The sequence below is a fragment of the Anomaloglossus baeobatrachus genome, chromosome 4 (assembly GCF_048569485.1).
Source record: "Anomaloglossus baeobatrachus isolate aAnoBae1 chromosome 4, aAnoBae1.hap1, whole genome shotgun sequence".
In the NCBI taxonomy this organism is placed as follows: Eukaryota; Metazoa; Chordata; class Amphibia; order Anura; family Aromobatidae; genus Anomaloglossus; species Anomaloglossus baeobatrachus.
The window spans coordinates 149,819,187-149,843,596 of NC_134356.1; the positions used below are offsets into that span (position 1 = coordinate 149,819,187).

The 24,410-nt window shown below is 42.4% G+C and overlaps 1 protein-coding gene across 6 annotated transcripts in view; it reads left to right on the top strand.

Moving 5' to 3' along the window:
* Positions 1-24,410, top strand: part of TENM2 (teneurin transmembrane protein 2) — a 4,009,156-nt gene that overhangs the window by 3,182,751 nt on the left and 801,995 nt on the right. For all 6 annotated transcript variants that reach the window (XM_075344552.1, XM_075344547.1, XM_075344548.1 and 3 more), the window contains one exon: positions 6,647-6,879. In XM_075344552.1, the coding sequence (XP_075200667.1) occupies positions 6,647-6,879 (233 nt within the window). The remainder of the gene's footprint in view (positions 1-6,646; positions 6,880-24,410) is intronic.

Consider the following 24,410-nt stretch of genomic DNA (forward strand, 5'->3'; position numbering starts at 1 on the left):
TGTTTGGGGGAAAAAGATAGCACCTAGCGTCACCTGTAACAGGTGCTCAGGAGTAATAGAGGTACAGTGAAAGAAAAATGAACCCCGACACACTGTATGATTTCCCGTAAAGAAAAACAGACACCAGATCAGTAAATCTTGATCTTTTTTTCTCTTTTTTATTTGCGTAAAAAAATGGTGCTATACAATAGCAGAGAGACGGACGCCTAGACAATGTTTCGGCTGATAGGCCTTCATCCGGTCGGACAGTCTGACTGCAGTGTTATACATATGAAAAAATAAGCAAAAAAACAAAGATCAGTGGAAGAAAACAGATCATAATACATATAATAATATTATTAGTACACGACATCAGGATACAATGATGAGGAGGATGCAATACAGAGACCTAGGTTAAAACACAAGACCTTACAATTGCGTATTTCGGTAGGTTCACATAACAAGAGAAAATGTCATGTGCGCAAATAAGAGGAGGGGAGGACACCTATCGTATAAGGAGGGAATCTAATCGAAAGAGGATAAGAGGCTCACCCAATATGGACAGGAATCCAAGTGAAAAATGGTGAAGACAAACGTAGCTACGTGGTAAGGAAAAATGTAGCATATAATCTCTACCTATGGTATATGAGAAAAATTGTTGTGTGGAAATCCATTGGACTGAATGTATGTTATACAATGTAACAAAGGAAAAGAGCATACCTATGAGACAGTAATAAACATAGATTTCACAGGGTCGTGGCCAACAGGACTAAATATAAATAGTTTTGTTAAGACAATATGTAAAAATCACATTAATTCACATTATTCATAGGTAATCAAGTAAGCTAAAACTATGAGGTAGATAAAATTGTACCTATGTCTGAGAAAGCAAGATTATAACCTTGTGTGTGTATAATATGTTCATCACATGGTATGACGTCACTAGTGGCTAATATAGGGTCAGTAATCCTTAAGGAGAGACAAGAGGGAAGGGAGAAGAGGGGGAAGAAAAAAATCATGCTGTATCATGTGTAAAGCAATGTTTATGTGAGAAATGGAGGAACACCATAGATAAGTAATCTATTACCTCAAAACATGAATGTCAGAATAGACGATAGGGGAAGTGGCAATTGGCCATATCAGCACTCACATCACATTAATGAAGCAAGCCTGCAAGAGGTAAGTAATGATTGTGGTGAATCCATGTTGTAAACTTAATGGTTAGATAATGAAAGGGAGAAAAGATGTATTTACCACATAGTTCAGGAAGCTGGATCACAGATGGAGATCCTGGCAATATAGTGGAATGGGCTGGAGGAAACTCCTATAAAGAATGCAGACTGTGGGAATAGATACAGAGGGGGAGGAGGGGAAAACAAGGGGAAAAAGTTACAGGAACAAGGCAACGTTAATGTTCCAAGGATGTAGGGATTTCCTTTTCCATTTGTCTGTGGTGGTGGATGTGCGCGCTGTGCGTCCTGTGCAGTGCCATGCTGCTATGGACAGGCCTATTAACTAGTGAGGCTGGGAACGTGATTTTCGGTGTTTGACACGCGGAAGTCCTGCATGCTAGCGTGGAACGCTTGCCGTGCATGCGCAGATGTCATAATTGCTGGTGACGCTGTTGTTTACGTGTGTGCACATCACTTCCGGTTTTTGGAACGTGGAGGTGAATGAGAAGAACGTGAGACGCGAACAGCGCATGGGCAGAAGTACTATGAGTCATACAGTGGTACAAGTGCCTGTTATACGATACTGAGTGTATCCAGTGATGGATAAATAGCAGGCTAACTAGAGGGTGATGAATGGCGTCAATCAGGAAGTGACAGGAGGTGCTCATAGACAGGATAATTAATTCTGTAAAAAGAGAACATATAGTTTAGAGGACATTCTCTGGATCGACATTTTACCAAGATCAGAGCAAAATCAGAGCAATTACATTGTTATATATCAGAGTCTGAAATATATGAATATAATTAAAATTATAGAATAAGAGAGGTACACAAGTAGACATGGAAATCTTTTCCAACTGAATCCATTAGAGGACCACGGTTAAAATAAAAATATAAAAAAGATGTAAAAAAATTAACAGAATGTATATTTAACTAGGGGATATGTAAGGACTATATCAGATGCTAAGGGAGTTCAATAAGGATAGTGTTGCTCTCAGAGACCGGTTTCATATTTACGATTGAGTCCGTGGGTTTCCATGGTACCTAGGGTATGGATTCATCTTGCCTCCCTCTCCAGAAGGCGTTTAACCCGGTCTCCTCCTCTACGGTTGATGTTCACTGTATCTATTACCTGGAATCTCAGTTGAGAGATACTGTGTCCAGCTGTCAGAAAATGGTGGGGGATGGGTAATAAAGTACGTCCACATCTGATGTCGGACTTGTGCTTATCAGATTTGGACGTACTTTATTACCCATCCCCCACCATTTTCTGACAGCCGGACAGAGTATCTCTCAACTGAGATTCCAGGTAATAGATCAAGTGAACATCAACCGTAGAGGAGGAGACAGGGTTAAACGCCTCCTGGAGAGGGAGGCAAGATGGATCCATACCCTAGGTACCATGGAACCCCACGGACTCAATCGTAAATATGAAACCGGTCTCTGAGAGCACCACTATCCTTATTGAACTCCCTTAGGATCTGATATAGTCCTTACATATCCCCTAGTTAAATATACACTCTGTTCATTTTTTTACATCTTTTTTATATTTTTATTTTAACCGTGGTCCTCTAATGGATTCAGTTGGAAAAGATTTCCATGTCTACTTGTGTACCTCTCTTATTCTATAATTTTAATTATATTCATATATTTGAGACTCTGATATATAACAATGTAATTGCTCTGATTTTGCTCTGATCTTGGTAAAATGTCGATCCAGAGAATGTCCTCTAAACTATATGTTCTCTATTTTACAGAATTAATTATCCTGTCTATGAGCACTTCCTGTCACTTCCTCATTGACGCCATGCATCACCCTCTAGTTAGCCTGCTATTTCATCCATCACTGGATCCACTCAGTAACGTATAGCAGGCAATTGCACCACTGTATGACTCATAGTACTTCTGCCCATGTGCTGTTCGCGTCTCACGTTCTTCTCATTCACCTCCATGTTCCAAAAACCGGAAGTGATGTGTACACACGTAAACAACGTCACCAGCACTTATGGTTTCTGCGCATGCGCGGCATGCGTTCCACAATAGCATGCAGGACTTCCGCGTGTCAAACACTCAAAATCACGTTCCCAGCCTCACTAGTTAAAAGGCCCATCCATAGCAGCATGGCACTGCACAGGACGCACAGCGCGCACGTCCACCACCACAGACAAACGGTAAGTGGCTCACCCATATGCTAAGGAAATCCCTACATCCTTGGAACATTAACGTTGCCTTGTTCCTGTAACTTTTTCCCCTTGTTTTCCCCTCCTCCCCTTATGTATCTATTCCCACAGTCTGCATCCTTTATAGGAGTTCCTCCAGCCTATTCCACTATATTACCAGGATCTCCATCTGTGATCCAGCTTCCTGAACTATATGGGAAATACAACTTCTCTCCTTTTCATTATCTACCTATTAAGTTTACAACATGGATTTACCACAATCATTACTTACCTCTTGCAGACTTGCTCCATTAATGTGATGTGAGTGCTGATATGGCCAATTGCCACTTCCCCTATGGTCTATTCTGACAATCATGTTTTGAGGAAATAGATAGCTTATCTATGGTGTTCCTCCATTTCTCACATAAACATTGCTTTACACATGATACAGCATGATTTTTTTCTTCCCCCTCTTCTCCCTCCCCTCTTGTCTCTCCTTAAGGATTACTGACCCTATATTAGCCACTAGTGACGTCATACCATGTGATGAACATATTATAGACAGACAAGGTTATAATCTTGCTTTCTCAGACATAGGTACAATTTTATCTACCTCATAGTTTTAATATACTTGATTCCCTATGAATAATGTGAATTAATGTGATTTTTACATTTTCTCTTAACAGAACTATTTATATTTAGTCCTGTTGGCCACGACCCTGTGAAATCTAGGTTTATTACTGTCTCTTATAGGTATGTTCTTTCCTTTGTTACATTCTATAACATACACTCAGTTCAATGGATTTTCACATAACAATTTTTCTCATATACCATAGGTAGAGATTATATGCTATGTTTTTCCTTACCACGTAGCTACGTTTGTCTTCACCATTTTTCACTTGGATTCCTGTCCATATTGGGTGAGCTTCTTATCCTCTTTCGATTAGATTCCATCCTTATATGATAAGTGTCCTCCCCCCTTATTTGCGCACATGAGATTTTCTCTTGCTATATGAACCTACCGATATACGCCATTGTAAGGTCTTGTGTTTTGACCTAGGTCTCTGTATTGCATCCTCCTCATCATTGTATCCTGATGTCGTGTACTAATAATATTATTATATGTATTGTGATCTGTTTTCTTCCACTGATCTTTGTTTTTCTGCTTGTTTTTTCATATCTATAACACTGCAGTCAGACTGTCCAACCGGATGAAGGCCTGTCGGCCGAAACGTTGTCTAGGCGGACTCTCTGCTATTGTATAGCACCATTGTTTCACGCAAATAAAAAAGAGAAAAAAAGATCAAGATTTACTGAACTAGTGTCCGTTTTTCTTCACAGGAAATCATACAGTGTGCCGGGGTTAATTTTTCTTTCACTGTTTGTTTGGGGGAGCTTTAAAAAACATTGCTTATTTTTTTTAATCCATGAAAAAACTGTTGGTAAAAACCAATACGCTGACTACTTTGATGAAACTTTGATCAGAAAAAGTGCTGACATTTAACTTCATTTTTGTTTGCATACAAGAAACATTACTGATTTCTGAATGGGGCCTAAGGAAAAATAGTACCCTGAAGAAATGCAGTGTGTTTTTTGTGATTTCCTATATCCTTCCAGCCATAATCTAACTGCAGAGTTTTTTTAAAGAAAAAAAAACTCATAAAAACCTCCGACATGCAAAAGCATGTTTCAGATTGTAAAACGCACACAGAATACCGCGAGTCACAGTTAAAATCTTGCTTGCAGATAAATTTGATTAAAAGAGAATATGGAAAACAAAGGCAGCCTGCGTGGACAAATGTGATGGAATTAAAGTTGCTCGGAATGTCTTATGTAAAGTGGATGTGATTTTAAATGGCTTACCGCTACTGTAACAGTAAATTAACTCCTTTTCCCTCTCTACTTCAACATATGCTTCTTTTCCAAAACTTTCCATGAACTGACCAGCAAGGCTAAAAAATAGTTCAGTAGAATTAATTACAATTTGCATTTGATGAAGCGATGTAAGCACAGATGTTCTACGTTACATTTCAATGGAAATTTAATGAGAGATTAAGATTGGATTTCACACTTTTTTTGGATTAGCAGATGGTAGACAGAAATAGATGCCATCTCTTTATGGGAAACAAAACAGGGCAGAGTTCTTGAACCAGTAACTTACTGACCAGTCTTTGCTAATTTTTGCCGGCGGATGTGACAGCAATCAAGACATAAGTGCTATGTTATTCCACTATGGTGATTTCAACATCGAGTATTATCTCTGTTCCAAATAATAGATGAAAATCTGTTCTGGATCCGCATATAATAAATGTGCATACAACTGATTCATAAGGGATTCAGCATCTGAGAATTCAGCCATTCATGTGTAAATGTTGGGTATTGTCATTATTATATATTGCCATAGAGTAGGTACAGTGATCATTCACATAATGTAGATATATTTGTGTGTGTTATTGTGTCACATGGATTATTTCCTATGGATGTTTATGCTCAATCTGCTTTATAGCTAGAGGTGTAAAATCTAGTATTATTGAAATCTTCATACTTTGGATTTCTGTTTTTGTATATAATTTTCCTGTACATTTATTACCTGATAACTGACAATATAAGCTGAGCTATTCAAGACATAATAACAGTTAAACGTTTCCTGTATACTAAAATAGTCAGCTTGTTGATGGTTTCCCTGGTATAAATATATGGTGTCTAAGTTGCAAAATTAAAATAATAAAATAAGCTAACAGCTATGGTAGAGTGGTAGTCAAAACCCAACAACCTCACGATGTAATATTACATGCATTATGCAATATAGAATCTGTTGCTACTTGTCCATCATCTTGACACCAAAAGACAGTTAGAGACATATGTCAAGCTTGTGACAGACAGGAAAATGTTGTATGAATGTTTGAACAGATAATTCCACCATAACAACTATCAGGTACACCAAATTTTACACAAAAACTTTTTGTTACACATTTAAGAGATTTGTAAACAATATCAATGTATAATTTTGACAGTGTTTGTATAGTTCCTGCTGTAACATGAATGTCCATTTTTTTTCTTTTGTATTGTGTATTCTTCGCCCTACATTCAAGCAGTGCCAGTTATCTGCAAAGCTTTCCTAGTGTCTGTCAGGATACTATCACACAGAAAATGCCCTTATCTTAAAAAGGTGTTTCTGTCGGATAGCGCCCTTACTGGCACTCCCACATCTTAAGGAGTCATGCAGCTTATGTCACATAGATGCTTTGTATAACCTCATCTATTCTTGTTCTGATGTACTATACATTCCTTCTTGTTTATATTAACTGATCTTTTGTCTTTTTTTCTCTTTCAAAGCAACAACATAGCACATAAATATTATCTGGCAGTTGATCCTGTGTCTGGTTCAATATATCTATCTGACACAAACAGTCGCAAAATTTACAAAATCAAGTCTCTGACAGGGGCCAAAGATATTGTAACCAACTTAGAAGTCATTGCTGGTAATGGAGAACAATGTATGCCATTTGATGAGGCTCGGTGTGGTAATGGAGGGAGAGCAGTGGATGCCATTCTGACCAACCCACGGGGTAAGTAAAGTAGATTTCAGAGTTTCCTGTACGTAAATATATATAATGACAAAAAATACTTATCCATTTCTAGGTATAGATTTCCTCAAAACATTAACCCCTTAATGACCTCGGGCTGTACTGGTACGTCCTAAACCGTCAAGGTGTAATCACTAGAGTTGAGCGCGGTTCTAGGTTCGTGGTTCTCCAGTTCGAGGTTCGAGTGATTTTGGGGGCTGTTCTAGATCGAACTAGAACTCGAGCTTTTTTGCAAAAGCACGATAGTTCTAGATACGTTCGAGAACGGTTCTAGCAGCAAAAAGCAGGGCTTTTTACAGCTACAGTGTGCAGGAGCCATCGCTGGCAGCCTGCCACAAGCTGGTAACCAAGATAAACATTGGGTATCCAAGCAAAGCGCTTTGGTTAGTAACCCGATGATTATCCTAGTTACGTGCAGGAAGCCCACACTTCCCCGCTCAGCTCGCTCTGCCCCCTCCTGCCCGCGGCATGTACACATACATACATACACACACACACACACACACACACACACACACACACTCTGCACACATGGTCAGTGACAGGTGCTGTCAGTGTGCTGGAGACCAGCGCAGGTAATGTACCTCTCTGACAGCAGCACTTGTCATCCCCTGCAGTGACCTGGGCTGACCCATTGATGTTAGCTCAGGTCACTGCATTGCTCTCCCAGCCAATGGGGAACATTCTGCTCTTCATTGACTGGGACAGTGTGGATCGCCATGGCAACCCCTTGGATTACACTCCTGGATGGAGTATGCTGAGCCTTGTAGTTCTGCAGCTGCTGTCTGTCTGTATGGAGAAGAGCAGACAGCAGCTGCAGAACTACAAGGCTCAGCATACTCCATCCAGTACTGTATGCATACATTTTTTGCCCACCAAAAAAATGACGTGGGCTTCGCCATATTTTTGTATGCTGCCTCCAACCCCCAGTTGCCTATTTGTACCCGGCTGGGAACCAAAAATATAGGGAAACCCGTTTTTTTTTAATTATTTCACTTATTTCATGAAATAATTAAAAAACAAATGACGTGGGCTTCGCCCCATTTTTGTGTCCAGCCAGGTACAACTAGGCAGCTGGGGATTGGAATCCGCAGCACAGGTTAGCCCGAGGTTTCTGGGCGCCTCTGCTGCGAATTTCAGTCCGCAGCCGTCCCAGACAATGGCGCTCTCATAGAAGCGCCATCATCTGGCGCTGTATCCAACTCTTCCAACAGCCCTGGAGCCGGGTGGCTTGTTGGGTAATCATGAGTTAATACTGGCTTTGTTTTACTAGCCAGTATTAAGCCAGAGATTCTTAATGTCAGACACGTTTGACCCGGCCATTAAGAATCTCCAATAAAGGGTTAAAAAAAAGACACCACACAGAGAAAAAATACTTTAATAGAAATAAATTCACAGACACACTTAGAGACTCCATGTTTATTACTCCCTCTCCTCCCTCCACGATCCTGGTATTCTGTCTTCTTTCTCCTTCAACTCATGCAGCTCTGCTACATCAGACAGCACTGCATGGGAGGAAGACGCTGTGCTCCGTGGCTCTCTCTGATCTGTACCATATTTATGTTAGTCCTACAATTGGTGACTATGTATTGCTGTATACTGTTCTCTGGTACTGTTATTTTTGAGCCTATGTGATTTATTCCATCTGTATTATTCCATGAGGTTTCAGTGGTGATGTGCTAAACTGTTCATGGGTGGATCACCCCCTTGATCTTTCCCAGTTTTAAGTGTTCTTAATAATATTTCTCTGTGTTATTAATAAACTTTTTCACACTTTTTGCATGCAACAAGGGACTCCTCTCATAGAAGCGCCATCATCTGGCGCTGTATCCAACTCTTCCAACAGACCTGGAGCCAGGTGGCTTGTTGGGTAATCATGAGTTAATACTGGCTTTGTTTTACTAGCCAGTATTAAGCCAGAGAGTCTTAATGTCAGGCACGTTTGACCCGGCCATTAAGAATCTCCAATAAAGGGTTAAAAAAAAGACACCACACAGAGAAAAAATACTTTAATAGAAATAAATACACAGACACATTAGAGACTCCATCTTTATTACCCCCTGTCAGCCCAATAAATCCCCAATAAACCAGCGCTGATAAGAGGTTTTTAATAGAGGCTTAAATTATAAGCAGCAATTTCAGCGTTCCAAGTGCCTTTAAATGAATTTGAAGAAACTGCACTTCAGGATTGTAGTGAGGATTGTAGTGAGGATGAGGTGCCCCAGCCCATCACTTGATGAGCTGGGCCACCTCGTCCTCACTACAATCCTCACTAGTGTAGTAGTAGTGACGATTGTAGTGAGGATGAGGTGCCCCAGCCCATCACTTGATGGGCTGGGCTGGGGCACCTCATCCTCACTACAATCCTCACTAGTGTAGTAGTAGTGACGATTGTAGTGAGGATGAGGTGCCCCAGCCCATCACTTGATGGGCTGGGGCACCTCATCCTCACTACAATCCTCACTACAATCGGGAAGCAGCGTGCAGCCTTCACTCCATGAGTGATCAGTGCTGCTAGCGGTAACAGCGGTAACGCTGACAGACGCGTTACCATAGCAACGGTGCTCCCGGAGCCGCGGTTAGCGGTGACGTCACCGCTAACTGCGTTGCTATGGCAACGGTGATCTCCGTTAATGACCGGCTGTGTCAGCCGGTCCCTAACGGAACGGGGAGTCGACCGTGTGCTAGAGCATATCGCCGGTACACGGCGATACACAAATGTGCACCGTGTACCGGAGAGATGCACTCGCAGGTCCTACATGACGCGTCATAGTCATGTGACCAGTCTGTAGCCAATGAGATAATAGCCACGTGACTGGTCACATGGCTATTTTGACGTCACGATAGGTCCTGCTTCTCTGCTGGCAGTGCCGGTCACCGGGAGGATTCAGCGATCATCGGATGGAATAGCGGCAGGAGACAGAGTGCAGGAGGGATCACGGGGACCGGTAAGTGTTATGGCAATGTTTATTTACTGTATGTGTAAATTTATAATGCATTTTTATGTGTTTGTGATTGCCTCCCATTATAGCCTATTGGTTCGAGTTCGGTTCGTCGAACGTTCGACGAACCGAACTCGAACGGGAGCTCCGTTCGGCGAACCGCCCTCGAGCCGAACCGCGACCGGTTCGCTCATCTCTAGAAATCACCTGTGGCTGGTGCAGGCAACCAGAGGTGAATCTTGCACATGTCAGCTGATTTGTACAGCAGACAGGTGTGCCTCACAGGCATAGGTGGATCCGTGATCCACCCACTCCTGTTAATCTCTTAAAAGGCGCTGTCAAAATGTGACAGTGTAATTTAAATTTCCTCCGGGGTAAATGTGCACTCACCCGCCACTATCGGAAGTCATGTGACGTGATCACATGGAGCCGATGATTGCCATAGTAGCACAGGGTCATGCGATGACTCCTGTAGCTTTCATAACTCACTTCTTGTAAAAGCCAGCCAAGCACTGCCTGTTACAAGAGATGAGTATTTCCGGTGATCTCAGCTGTGTAGCTGTGATCAACAGAAATGAATTAGCGATCAGATTGCTGATACTTACAGTCCCCTAGGTGAACTAGTAACAAAAAGTTAAAAAAGTTAAAAAAAACTAAAAAAAACTTAAAAGTTCAAATCACCCCCTTTTGCCCCATTCAAAATTAAAGGGTTAAAAAAATATATATATATATATATATATATATATATATATATATATATATATATATATATATATATATTATATATATATATACACACACACATTTGGTATTGATGCCTTCAGAACTGCCAGAGCTATCAAAATATAAAATCAATTAATCTGATCTGTAAACGGCATAGCGGCAAAAAAATTCCAAACGCCAAAATTTATTTTTTTGGTTGCTGCAAATTTTGCACAAAATGCAATAACAGGCGATCGAAAAGAAGCATCTGCGCAAAAATGGTACCATTAAAAACTTCAGCTCAAGGCGCAACAAAATAATCCATCACTGAGCCAGAGATCCAGAAAAATGAGAACACTATGGATTGCGGAAAATATCGCATAAAGTACACCACTTTTTTTGGACAAACAAGAATTTTTGTAGAGAGAAAACCTAGAGAAAAGAAAACTTATTCATGTTTGGTGTTAACGAACTTGTACCTACCTGACACATCACACAACACATCAGTTTTACCATATAGTGAACATGGGAAATAAAATATTCCAAATACAATCATACAATCGCACTTTTTGACAATTTTTCTGCACTTGGAGTTTGTTTGCTGTTTTTCAGTACACTATGTGGTAAAACGTATGGTTTCATTTAAAAGTACAACTCGTCTTGCAAAAATCAAGCCCTGATATGGCAAGACTGACAGAAAAATAGAAAAGATACAGCTCTCAGAAGGAGGGGAGCAAAAAAAAACCAATGGAAAATCGGCCAGGGGTGTATCACAATTTTATAGTTCATGGTTGTTAATGCGGAATCAATTGATAGGAAAAAAAGGAACAAAAAGTTTAGGCTGAGTTTACACGTGCTCTAAATGCTGAGCAAGGGTGCAAATTATAACTAGTGAAGAGTGGGCATGGACTGTAAATTCCGGATCCGCTCAGTTTCAAAAGTATTTGTGAGCTGGGCCCGGAGTTCTGAGGGAACTCTGGCTAATGATCCGGCAACTTTGGAAATAAAAAAAAATTAAAGGAAAAATAAAAATAAAGCAAGCATGTTATAATTACTGAGTCTCCGGCACGGCTGTAACTGCTTCTAGGCCGCTCACTTTTCTTCTGGGGCCACTCATTAGCCTCATACATATTCACTGCTTCCCTGGCACACTTGCAGTTCTAGCATCTATGATTGGTTGCAGTCAGACAGTGCCCACAACCTGTGTGACAGCGTGTCATACTGCTTGCAATCACAGAACCTGTCTGTGGGTCCCTGTAGATTGGAGTAAATATAAAAAAAGAAAAAAATTGGCATAGGGTCCCCCCGTATTATGATACCCAGAACAGATAAAGCATATGGATACAAGTTTCAGCCCCCAGCCGTGCAGTTATCTTGGCTGTGGATTAAAATAAGAGGAACCGTATGCAACTTTTTTTTAACATTATTTAAATAAATAATTTAAAAAACTGGCATACAGTCCCCTCCAATTTTGATATCCAGACATGTAAAAGTCGACAGCTGGGGGTTGGTATTCTCAGGCTGGGGAGACCCATGCTTATTGACCTCCCCAGCCTAAACATAGCAGCCTGCAGCTGCTCAGGATTGTCACATCTATGACATGCGACAATCCCAGAATTTTACCTAGCTCATCCAGATTGCCCTGGTCTGGTGGCAATTGGGGTAATAAATGGTTAATAACAGCCCACAGCTGCAAGTAAGCCCTAGATTAGTCATGGTAGGTATTCTGTAAGTGAAAATAAATAACTCACCAACACCCCAAAAATCCTTTATTTGAAATAAAATACAAAACCACCAACCTCTTTCCCCAATTTATTGACCACCATAACACCCAGGTCCAACTTAATCCAGATGATCCTCAATCCTCAATGATTCTAGCTCTGCTACATCTGAAGTGACAGGGGGTTGCCATAGAACATAACCACCCACTGAGTGCTTTAGGCAGAGAATGAGCCACAGTGATGTGCGGTGATATTACTCAGGTTATTTGCGGACACAGCTGGAGATTGCCATGGTCCGAAACCTGTGATCCCAGGAAACCTGACCCCAGGTGACCTCAGTAAATTCAGTGACCTCAACTCAGGTGAGGTCAAAAAGTTCACAGACTTGCATCACCTGGCAGAAAATCATGTTTTTTTGCCCAGAAATGCAGATTTGGTGCTTAAATTTCAACAGCATATTCCTGCACCCAATCTACACCACCTAGCAAAAAAAAAATATCACTACTTTATGCGGTAAGATACAGTAGGGATGCTTTTTTTTGCCAGGACATGTAGATTGGGTGCAGGTATGTGGTGTAAAAATTTCAGCACCAAAAAAATGCAAAAAAAACAGTTTTTACGATGTTTCTGTGTGGGTTATCTACCAGGACGTGCAAATTTGATGCTGAAATTGACCCCTATGGCTAAATAGAGCTGTAAGGGAAGCAATAAAAGAAAAACAGAAAGCCTTAAAAGAATTAAAGAGGGTAGGTAGTGATGAGGCATTAGATAATTATAGAAAATTAAATAAAATATGTAAAAAGCAAATTAAGTTAGCTAAGTTTGAGACAGAGAGACTCATTGCGAGAGAAAGTAAAAATAATCCTAAAATATTCTTTAACTACATAAACAGTAAAAAACTGAAAAGCGATAGTGTTGGCCCCCTTAAAAATAGTCTTGGTGAAATGGTGGAAGGGGATGAGGGTAAAGCCAACCTGCTGAATGACTTTTTTTCTACGGTTTTTATACAAGAAAATGCCATGGCAGATGACATGACCAGTGATGCCATAAATTCACCCTTGAATATTACCTGCTTAACCCAGCAGGAAGTACGCCGCCGCCTCGAAATCACTAAGGTTGACAAATCTCCGGGCCCGGATGGCATACACCCCAGAGTACTACAGGAATTGAGTTCTGTGATAGATAGACCATTATTTTTAATCTTCTCAGATTCCTTAATAACAGGGTCGGTACCGCAGGACTGGCGCATAGCAAATGTGGTGCCAATATTCAAAAAGGGGACAAAAACTGAGCCGGGAAATTATAGGCCGGTAAGTTTAACCTCTACGGTTGGTAAAATCCTTGAGGGTTTCTTGAGAGATGCTATACTGGAGTATCTAAAGAAAAATAACCTTATGACAGAGTATCAACATGGGTTTATGAGGGATCGATCCTGTCAAACTAATTTGATCAGCTTCTATGAAGAGGTAAGCTCAAGCCTGGACCAGGGAAATGCAGTGGATGTTGTGTATATGGACTTTTCAAAAGCTTTTGATACGGTGCCACACAAAAGGTTGGTACATAAAATGAGAATAATGGGGATAGGGGAAAATATGTGTAACTGGGTTAAAAACTGGCTCAGTGATAGGAAACAAAGGGTGGTTATTAATGGTACGTACTCGGACTGGGTCTCAGTTCATAGTGGGGTACCACAGGGGTCAGTATTGGGCCCGCTTCTTTTCAACATATTTATAAATGACCTTGTTGGGGGCATGCGGAGTAGAATTTCAATATTTGCAGATGATACTAAACTCTGCAGGGTAATCAATACAGAGGAGGATAATTTTATATTACAGGGAGATTTATGTAAATTGGAGGATTGGGCTGAGAAGTGGCAATTGAAGTTTAATGTAGATAAATGTAAGGTCATGCACTTGGGTAGAGGAAATAACATTTATGATTATGTACTTAATTGTAGAACACTGGGTAAAACAGACACAGAAAAAGACTTGGGTGTATGGGTGGATGGTAAACTTCACTTTAGTGGACAGTGTCAGGCAGCTGCTGCCAGGGCTAATAAAATAATGGGATGTATTAAAAGAGGTATAAGTGTTCATGAACAAAATATAGTTCTACCTCTGTACAAGTCACTAGTGCGACCGCACTTAGAATACTGTGTACAATTCTGGTCACCGATATATAAGAAGGACATAGCTGAACTGGAGAGGGTGCAAAGAAGAGCGACCAAGATTATTAGAGGAATGGGGGGGCTGCAATACGAAGACAGGTTATTAAACTTGGGGTTATTTAGTCTGGAAAAACGAAGGCTTAGGGGAGATCTAATCACAATGTATAAATATATGAGGGGACAGTACAGAGACCTTTCCAAAGATCTATTTACACCTTGGCCTGCGACTGGAACACGGGGGCATCCGCTACGTCTTGAGGAAAGAAGGTTTAATCATAATCACAGACGAGGATTCTTTACTGTACGAGCAGTGAGACTATGGAACTCTCTGCCGCATGATGTTGTAATGAGTGATTCACTACTAACATTTAAGCAGAGCCTGGATGCCCTTCTTGAAAAATTTAATATAACCAGTTATGTATATTAGATTTTATGACAGGGTATCGATCCAGGGAACTAGTCTGATTGCCGGATGTGGAGTCAGGAAGGAAATTTTTTTCCCCATTGGAACTTGTTTGCCACATTGGGGTTTTTTGCCTTCCTCTGGATCAACATGTTAGGCTACGGGTTGAACTAGATGGACTTAGAGTCTCCCTTCAACCTTAAAAACTATGATACTATGATACTATGAAATTTGGTGCAGACATTTCAGCACCAAATTTGCACCTCCTGGCAGAAAACCATATTGAAGCAGCGTAAACCATTATTTTACATTTTTTAGCCAACAGATGCAAATTTGTTGATTACATTTTTACACAATATTCCTGCACCCAATCTATACCTCCTGGCAAAAAACACATCAAAACTGCATGCGGTATGATGCAATAGTGGGCCTATTTTTTTTTTTTGCCAGGAGGTGTAGAATGGATCCAAGAATATGGTGTAAAAATTTCAGCACCAAATCTGAATCTCTTGGTTGGCAAAAAAAACAGCAATTTTCTGCCAGAAAATGCAGGTCTTTGAACTCACTGCCCTCATCTGAGGTGAGGTCACTGAGTTTAATGAGGTTACCTCAGGTCAGTGTAACACCAATACTGGCTTCCCCACGCTGTCCTACCCCTCTCCCCCAGCAGGGACATTGGTTCTCTCACCTGCCCGGCCATCCTGAGATGGATGTCCCATCCTTTGTTCATGCTGCTGTCTTCCAGGGCTGACACACAACACACAGGCCTCCTGGGAATTACCCTAGGGTGCACGTGTGGCTATGCACCTTTTCTTAAAGTGCCAGTATACCTTGACCCGGAGTGCCTCTCAGGTCAGCTGAGAGGTTTTAGGTATTTAAAGCACCTTTCCTTAAGGGAGGTGTCTGTGTAACTAGTTACTACTTTACTAGTTCTCAGGTCCTATTGTGCTTCTGTTGTCATTGTGCTAAATTCTGCTACTGACTCCTTTCTGTGATTCAGTACTTTAACAGTCAGTTGACATAAAGGTGATGCAACCATCCACGCTGGCCAGCTACCACGATATACGCTGCTGCAAGTATCCACGCCGGGCGCTGCTACCGCATCAATCCATCTGTACCAGATGGACACACGACTCTGCCTTCTGCTGCTGTCACTACAATAAGAGTCTATACTGTATCATGGCACCAGCTGCTGAGGTACCTCAGATCCCCTGGGGCTGCCCTCTGCCGGCTGCTTACCAGCGTATGTATCTGCTGCCACCTCCGGTGGCAGTAGTGAAGACTTGGTGGCCAGTCCAGTTTGCTCTTCTAGGCAAGTGAACAGTACTTTCAGTCCAGTGAACCCACTCACCCCTCAAGCATAACAGTCAGGTTTCATGCGATCACAAGTGAAGGATCATCAGAACCTCAAGCTATAACCGCAAATAACCTGAGTGAAGTCATTACTCATGGCGCAGCTCAGTCTCTGCCTGAAGCCCACAACGGGTGGTCACATTTTATATCCACACACTGTGCCTTCATATGTAGTAGACCTGTAATCATTGTCAGACTTCGTGTGGATTATGTCGGACCTGGGTGTTTTGGGGATTAATAAATTGATGAAAGAGGTTGGTGATTTTTATTTTATTTCAAATAAAGGATTTTTGCAGTGTTTGTGTTTATTTCTTTTCACTTACAGGATTAGTAATGGGGGGTGCCATAGATGCCTTTCATCTATGGCACCCCCCATTAATCTGGGGCTTAGTTGCAGCTGTGGGCTGTTATTTGTTAACTCAAATTTCATTTGTTCAATTATTATTATTTTTCATTCATATTATTATTCTTTTATTTTATTTATTTATCTATTAAATTATTTATTCAAATAATTAAAGAAAAAAAAAAAGAAAGAAAAAATGCCGCATTTGGTTCCTGTTATTTTCATACACAGCCGAGATGATAAGCACATGGCCAGAGACTCAGTAAGTATAGCGCGCTTGCTCTAATCCTCCTATTCCTTCTACCACCATTTTTAAGAGTCGGATTCTGGTGCTCATAGAGTCATATGGAGACCGATGTCCGGCCAGATATCCAGGATCAATTTCAGGCCATAACCGTTATTTATTTATTTTTTTTAAATCCGGTTAGTCCTGGCAATCCCGGATATCTGCGAGTCTGCCCATCACTAATTATAACCCATTGTGTATTAGGTAAGTATCTAGCCCTTTTAATTTTGTCACTAGGGATGAGTGAGTATACTCGTTACTAGAGTTGAGCGCGGTTCGTGGTTCGTGGTTCTCCAGTTCGTGGTTTGAGTGATTTTGGGGGGTGTTCTAGATCAAACTAGAACTCGAGCTTTTTGCTAAAAGTTCGTTAGCTCGAGTTACGTTCGAGAACGGTTCTATCAGCAAAAAGCCAAGCTAATTACTAGCTGGCTTTTCACTGTAATAGTGTAAGTCCCTCTGTGACTCACACTATTATGAAATTTCAGCGTATAGTGTGCGGGGACTGCACGTTCAGATCACTGCTGCTGGGATAATGGTGATCGCCATTTTTTTTTTCTTTTCTTCTTTCCCTAAGCGCGCGTGTAGTGGGGCGGGCCAGCATGTCAGCCAATCCCAGACACACACACAGCTAAGTGGACTTTTTGCCAGACAAGCAAGGGCATGCGTCATAGGCTGTCCATGTCACATGTCCTTGCATTATAAATACGGGCATTTTCCCGTCTGGACGCCATTATCTGCCTTCTGCGTCTGGGTAACAGAGAGCAAAAGAGAAGGGTGTTTGATTCTGCGCCAAAGGATCACAGGAACAGATGTTTAGATTAATGCATCTTTATTTCATCCAGGTCTACGCGTTTCCGGAGCCACTGCCCCCTTCCTGTGATCCTTTGGCGCAGTATCAAACACCCTTCTCTTTTGCTCTCTGTTATCTGCCAATTGGGTGGCTGCAGCCTTGGATCAGATTCTACATGCGAATACAGTTGTTGTGACTCTCACAACGACATCTGGTGAGTAGTTTCACCCTCCTCCCACCCCTTATATACTGGGGTAAGACCCTATATGCGCTTTTCTCTCCACAGATTTCTTTTCTGCGTCTGGGTGACAGTCACCGCTGAGGCAGCTCCTGCCGCCGATCCTGCTGTGTACGCTATACACACAGCGCTCTACAGAATAGGGATAGAAGTTTAATTCAGCCCTTTTCAGGGCTCATTCCATCCGGCTCAGAGCCATAGGTCACAGTCAGGTCCGTGGAAACAGTTTTTAACAGCTACAGATAACAGCGTCTATGTACCTAAGCTCAGGGACTTCCTTGCTGCATTTCACCATTAGGAGGGATAGAAAGCGAGGCTTCCTTTCCTCTACACTGACCCACAACCCGGCCACGGTACCCTCCTGCCCTTTTTAGCAAAGCCATTTAAATTGAAAAGAGTGCTGCCAGTTAGTGGCATCCAAAAAGTGGCTGTCGGACTCCATTAGTGTCCCACTGGTGCCAAGCAATTTCCAGCACCTCTGCATTGCACCCTCAAGCTCATTTTTACTAGAGATGAGCGAACCGGTCCCGGTTCGGCTCGAGGTCGGCTCGCCGAACGGGGGTCCCGTTCGAGTTCGGTTCGTCGAACGTTCGACCAACCGAACTCGAACGTATAGGCTATAATGGGAGGCAATCACAAACACTTAAAAATGCATTATAAATGTACACAAACAGTTAATAAACATTGCCATAACACTTACCGGTCCTCGCGATCCCTTCTGCACTCTGTCTCCTGCCGCTATTCCATCCGATGATCGCTGAATCCTCCCGGTGACCTGCACTGCCAGCAGAGATGCAGGACCTATCGTGATGTCAAAATAGCCATGTGACCAGTCACATGGCTATTATCTCATTGGCTACAGACTGGTCACATGACTATGACACGTCATGTAGGACCTGCGAGTGCATCTCTCCGGTACATGGTGCACATATGTGTATCGCCGTGTACCGGCGACATGCTCTAGCACACGGTCGACTCCCCATTCCGTTAGGGACCGGCTGACACAGCCGGTCATTAACGGAGATCACCGTTGCCATAGCAACGCAGTTAGCGGTGACGTCACCGCTAACTGCGGCTCCGAGAGCACCGTTGCTATGGTAACGCGTGTGTCAGCGTTACCGCTGTTACCGCTGACAGCCAGCACTGATCACTCACGGAGTGAAGGCTGCACGCTGCTTCCCGATTGTAGTGAGGATTGTACTGAGGATGAGGTTCCCCAGCCCATGATGGGCTGGTGCACCTCATCCTCACTACAATCGTCACTACTACTACACTAGAAAGAAAGAAGACAGAAAAGCAGGATCGTGGAAGGCTGACAGGGGGTAATAAAGATGGAGTCTCTAATGTGTCTGTGTATTTATTTCTATTAAAGTATTTTTTCTCTGTGTGGTGTTTTTTTTAACCCCTTATTGGAGATTCTTAATGGCCGGGTCAAACGTGCCTGACATTAAGAATCTCTGGCTTAATACTGGCTAGTAAAACAAAGCCAGTATTAACTCATGATTACCCAACAAGCCACCCGGCTCCAGGGCTGTTGGAAGAGTTGGATACAGCGCCAGATGATGGCGCTTCTATGAAAGCGCCATTTTCTGGGACGGCTGCGGACTGAAATCCGCAGCAGAGTGGCCCAGAAACCTCGGGCTAACCTGTGTTGCGGATTCCAATCCCCAGCTGCCTAGTTGTACCCGGCTGGACACAAAAATGGGGCGAAGCCCACGTCATTTGTTTTTTAATTATTTCATGAAATAAGTGAAATAATTAAAAAAAACGGGCTTCCCTATATTTTTGGTTCCCAGCCGGGTACAAATAGGCAACTGGGGGTTGGAGGCAGCCCGTGGCTGCCTGCTGTACCTGGCTAGCATACAAAAATATGGCGAAGCCCACGTCATTTTTTTGGTGGGCAAAAAAATTCTGCATACAGTCCTGGATGGAGTATGCTGAGCCTTGTAGTTCTGCAGCTGCTGTCTTCTCTTCTCCATACAGATAGACAGCAGCTGCAGAACTACAAGGCTCAGCATACTCCATCCAGGACTGTATGCAGAAGTTTTTTGCCCCCTGAAAAAATTATGTGGGCTTCGCCATATTTTTGTATGCTAGCCAGGTACAGCAGGCAGGTACGGCTGCCCCCAACCCCCAGTTGCCTATTTGTACCCGGCTGGGAACCAAAAATAAAGGGAAGCCCTTTTTTTATTATTTCATGAATTTCATGAAATAATTAGAAAACAAATGACGTAGGCTTCGCCCCATTTTTGTGTCCAGCCAGGTACAACTAGGCAGCTGGGGATTGGAATCCGCAGCACAGGTTGGCCTGAGCTTTCTGGGCCCCACTGCTGCGAATTGCAGTCTGCAGCCACCTCAGAAAATGGCATTTTCATAGAAGCGTCATATTCTGGTGCTGTATCCAACTCTTCCAGCACCTGCCTGCTATACCTGGCTAGCATACAAAAATATGGCGAAGCTCACGTCCTTTTTTTGTAGTTTTTTGGCCAAAAAAATAAAAAATGCTTCCCTGGATTTTCCATTGCCAGTGAAGGTAACATCAAGCAGTGGGGGTTAGCAGCCAGTAGCTGCTTGGATTACCCTTAGCTAGCAATACAAAAAATGCAGCGGGAGCCCATATATATTTTTTTTAATTATTTATTTAAATAACTAAAAATAAAATGGGCTTCCCTGTATTTTGATTGCTGGACATCACAGTGCTGTAAAAATAAATCTTTAAAAAAATGACGTAGCGCTCCGCGGTATTTTTGATTCTCAGCGCAGATAAAGCAGACAGCTATGGGTTGCCACCCCCATCTACCTGCCGTTACCTTGGTTGGCAATCAAAATACAGGGAAGCCCATTCATTTTTTCTATTTAAAAAATAGTTAAAAAAAAAAATGACGTTGGGTCCCCCCATTTTTGATAGCCAGCTAGGGTAAAGCAGACGGCTGTAGCCTGAAAACCACAGCTGGCAGCTTTACCGTGGTTGGGGATCCAATGTGGAGGTCCCCTCAGGCTCTTTTTTATAATTATTGTATAAATATTAATAATTACACAATAAAAGTAGGGTCCCCTCCAAATTGGATCACCAGCCAAGGTAAAGCGGACAGCTGTGGTCTGGTATTCTCAGGGTGGGAAGGTCCATAGTTATTGGGCCTTCACAGCCTAAAAATAGCAGGCCGCAGGCACCCCAGACGTGGCGCATCCACTAGATGCGCCAATCCTGGCGCTTCACCCCAGCTCATCCCGTGCCCTGGTGCAGTGGCAAACTGGGTAATAAATCGGGTTGATACTAGCTGTAAAGTAACCTGAGATCAAGACCAGCAGTTTGTGATGTCATGGCGTCTATTAGATACTCAACATCATAAACTGTCAGTACTAACAAAAAAAAAAAAAAATCGACAAAAGAAATTTATTTGAAAAAACAGTCCCCAAAACATTTCCTCTTTCACCAATTTATTGTAAGAAAAAAAATAAAGGGGTCCCACGACGACTCTGGACCGTCTAGAATATGGGGGGAGACACTCAGGGAACGTATCCCCCATTTTCTAGGAGTGCGGACCCTTCATGTGAGGAGTGTGGGTGCAATGAATCTGCACTCACTCTTCTCGGGTCCACAGCAGCAGAGTCCATGTCGTAATGGTTGCTACCAAAGCTGCAATGCCCTGCTCATGAGGTAAGGGCATGCCTAATCAGGAGAACTACTGTAGAGGAAGCTCTGCTCACTGGTATATAGGTGCTCAGAGGTAATAATAGATAAAATTAGTGAGTAATCTCGGCACTCTAAATCTCCCAGACTAAGTCAGTAAGTCACAACGGATAGTAATGCAAAATCACTCTTTATTGGTCCGTATTAAGAAAAAAAAATTTTTCATAAGCATATATGTTTTTGTCCAAAACAAGTTACAAATGACGTTTCGGCCTGAGCCTTCGTCAGATTGGACTTATCTGCATGTAATCATGAAAAATGACAATAATCAGTATCACATAAGAGTGAGAGAACAATAACATAAACTCGAACAATGTAGAGGTACAATTGGGATGCAGCAAAAAAATTGCAACACAGCAAGAAATGAAACACATGATACAAATGTCATAATACAGTACAAGGACAATATAGTAATGACAAATATGGGGTCAGAGTAGACTTAGACAGCTCTGGTACGAAAGAGATGTCAATCATAAAGTAACATGTGCAGTAGGTGTAGAGCTACAGTGTGCATGGCAGAGCTAATGGGTAGACCGACCATAGAAAAAGAATGGAGAAAAAATGGAGAAAAAGTGGAGAAAAAAATGGAGAAAAAGTGGAGAAAAAAATGGAGAAAAAGTGGAGAAAAAGTGGAGAAAAAAATTCTCCACTTTTTCTCCATTTTTTTCTCCACTTTTTCTCCACTTTTTCTCCATAAGTGGAGAAAAAGTGGAGAAAAAGTGGAGAAAAAAATGGAGAAAAAGGGGAGAAAAAGTGGAGAAAAAGTGGAGAAAAAAAATGGAGGAAAAATGGAGAAAAAGTGTAGAAAAAGTGGAGAAAAAAATGTAGAAAAAGTGGAGAAAAAAATGTAGAAAAAGTGGAGAAAAAAAGGAGAAAAAGTGGAGCAAAAGTGGAGAAAAAGTGGAGAAAAAAGTGGAGAAAAAGTGGAGAAAAAGTGGAGAAAAAGTGGAGAAAAAAATGGAGAAAAAGTGGAGAAAAAGTGGAGAAAAAGTGGAGAAAAAGTGGAGAAAAAAACTGGAGAAAAAGTGGAGAAAAAGTGGAGAAAAAGTGGAGAAAAAGTGGAGAAAAAGTGGAGAAAAAGTGGAGAAAAAGTGGAGAAAAAAATGGAGAAAAAAGTGGAGAAAAAAGTGGAGAAAAAGTGGAGAAAAAGTGGAGAAAAAGTGGAGAAAAAGTGGAGAAAAAGTGGAGAAAAAAATGTAGAAAAAGTGGAGAAAAAATGTAGAAAAAGTGATGAAAAAATGGAGAAAAAGTGGAGCACCCTTTGGTGCCTTTCATGTGGCACTAAGTTGTGCTTAGCTTTGTATTTAGCCAAAAAAATGAAAAAAAAAATGACGTAGGGTTCCCCCTAGTTTTGTAGCCAGCTAGGGTAAAGCAGACGGCTTCAGCCTGCAGACCACAGCTGGCAACCTCACCTTGGCTGGTAATCCAAAACTGAGGGCACCCCACGCTGTTATTTTAAATTAAATAAATAATTTAAAAAAAAAAACACGTAGGGGTCCCCCAAAATTGGATCACCAGCCAAGGTAAAGCAGACAGCTGGGGCCTGATATTCTCAGACTAGGGAGGTCCATGGTTATTGGACTCTCCCCAGCCTAAAAATAGCAGGCCGCAGCCGCCCCAGAAGTGGCGCATCCATTAGATGCGCCAATCCTGGTGCTTCGCCCCAGCTCATCCCGCGCCCTGGTGCGGTGGCAAACGGGGTAATATATGGGGTTAATACCAGATGTGTAATGTCACCTGGCATCAAGCCCTGGGGTTGGTGAGGTCAGGCGTCTATCAGATACCCGACATCACCAACCCAGTCAGTAATAAAAAAAAATAGACGACAAACACATTTTTATTTGAAAAAACACTCCCCAAAACATTCCCTCTTTAACCAATTTATTAGAATGAAAAACAAATCCAGGTCTGGTGTAATCCAAGGGGTTGCCATGACGATCCACACTGTCCCAGTCAATGAAGAGCAGGATGTTCCCCATTGGCTGGGAGAGCAATGCAGTGACCTGAGCTAACATCAATGGGTCAGCCCAGGTCACTGCAGGGCATGACAAGTGCTGCTGTCAGCGAGGTACATTACCTGCGCTGATCTCCAGCACACTGACAGCCCCTGTCACTGAGTTCAATGACCGGCGCCTTCACACCAAGCATCGCGAGAGGTCAGTGACGTCACCGCTAGTCAGTCTCGGGTCGGAAGAGAGAGGTGATGTGACAAGCGGCGGCCATGGAGGACAGTGACAGCGCTGAGGTCGGGATGGCGGGACTTCATCACCGCAGGTAAGCCGAGCGGGGGGGGGGAGTGTGTATGTGTGTGTATGTATGTGTACATGCCGCGGGCAGGAGGGGGCAGAGCGAGCTGAGCGGGGAAGTGTGGGCTTCCTGCACGTAACTAAGATAAACATCGGGTTACTAACCAAAGCGCTTTGGTTGGATACCCGATGTTTATCTTGGTTACCAGCTTGTGGCAGGCTGCCAGCGATGGCTCCTGCACACTGTAGCTGTAAAAAGCCCTGCTTTTTGCTGCTAGAACCGTTCTCGAACGTATCTAGAACTATCGAGCTTTTGCAAAAAGCTCGAGTTCTAGTTCGATCTCGAACAGCCCCCAAAATCACTCGAGCTTAGAACTGGAGAACCTCGAACCGCGAACCGCGCTCAACTCTAATTTTTACTAAGCCATTATAATAGCAAACACTGAAGAAACTTAGTGGCATCCTAATAGTGGCTGTTGGACTTCATTAGTGTCCCACTGGTGCTAAGCAATTTCAAGCACCTCTGCATTGCACCCTCAAGCTCATTTTTACTAAGCCATTATAATAGCAAACTATGCTGCCGCATTAAGGGCCATAGTTGCATTGTCAGGGATAATCTGTGTTGTTTCTT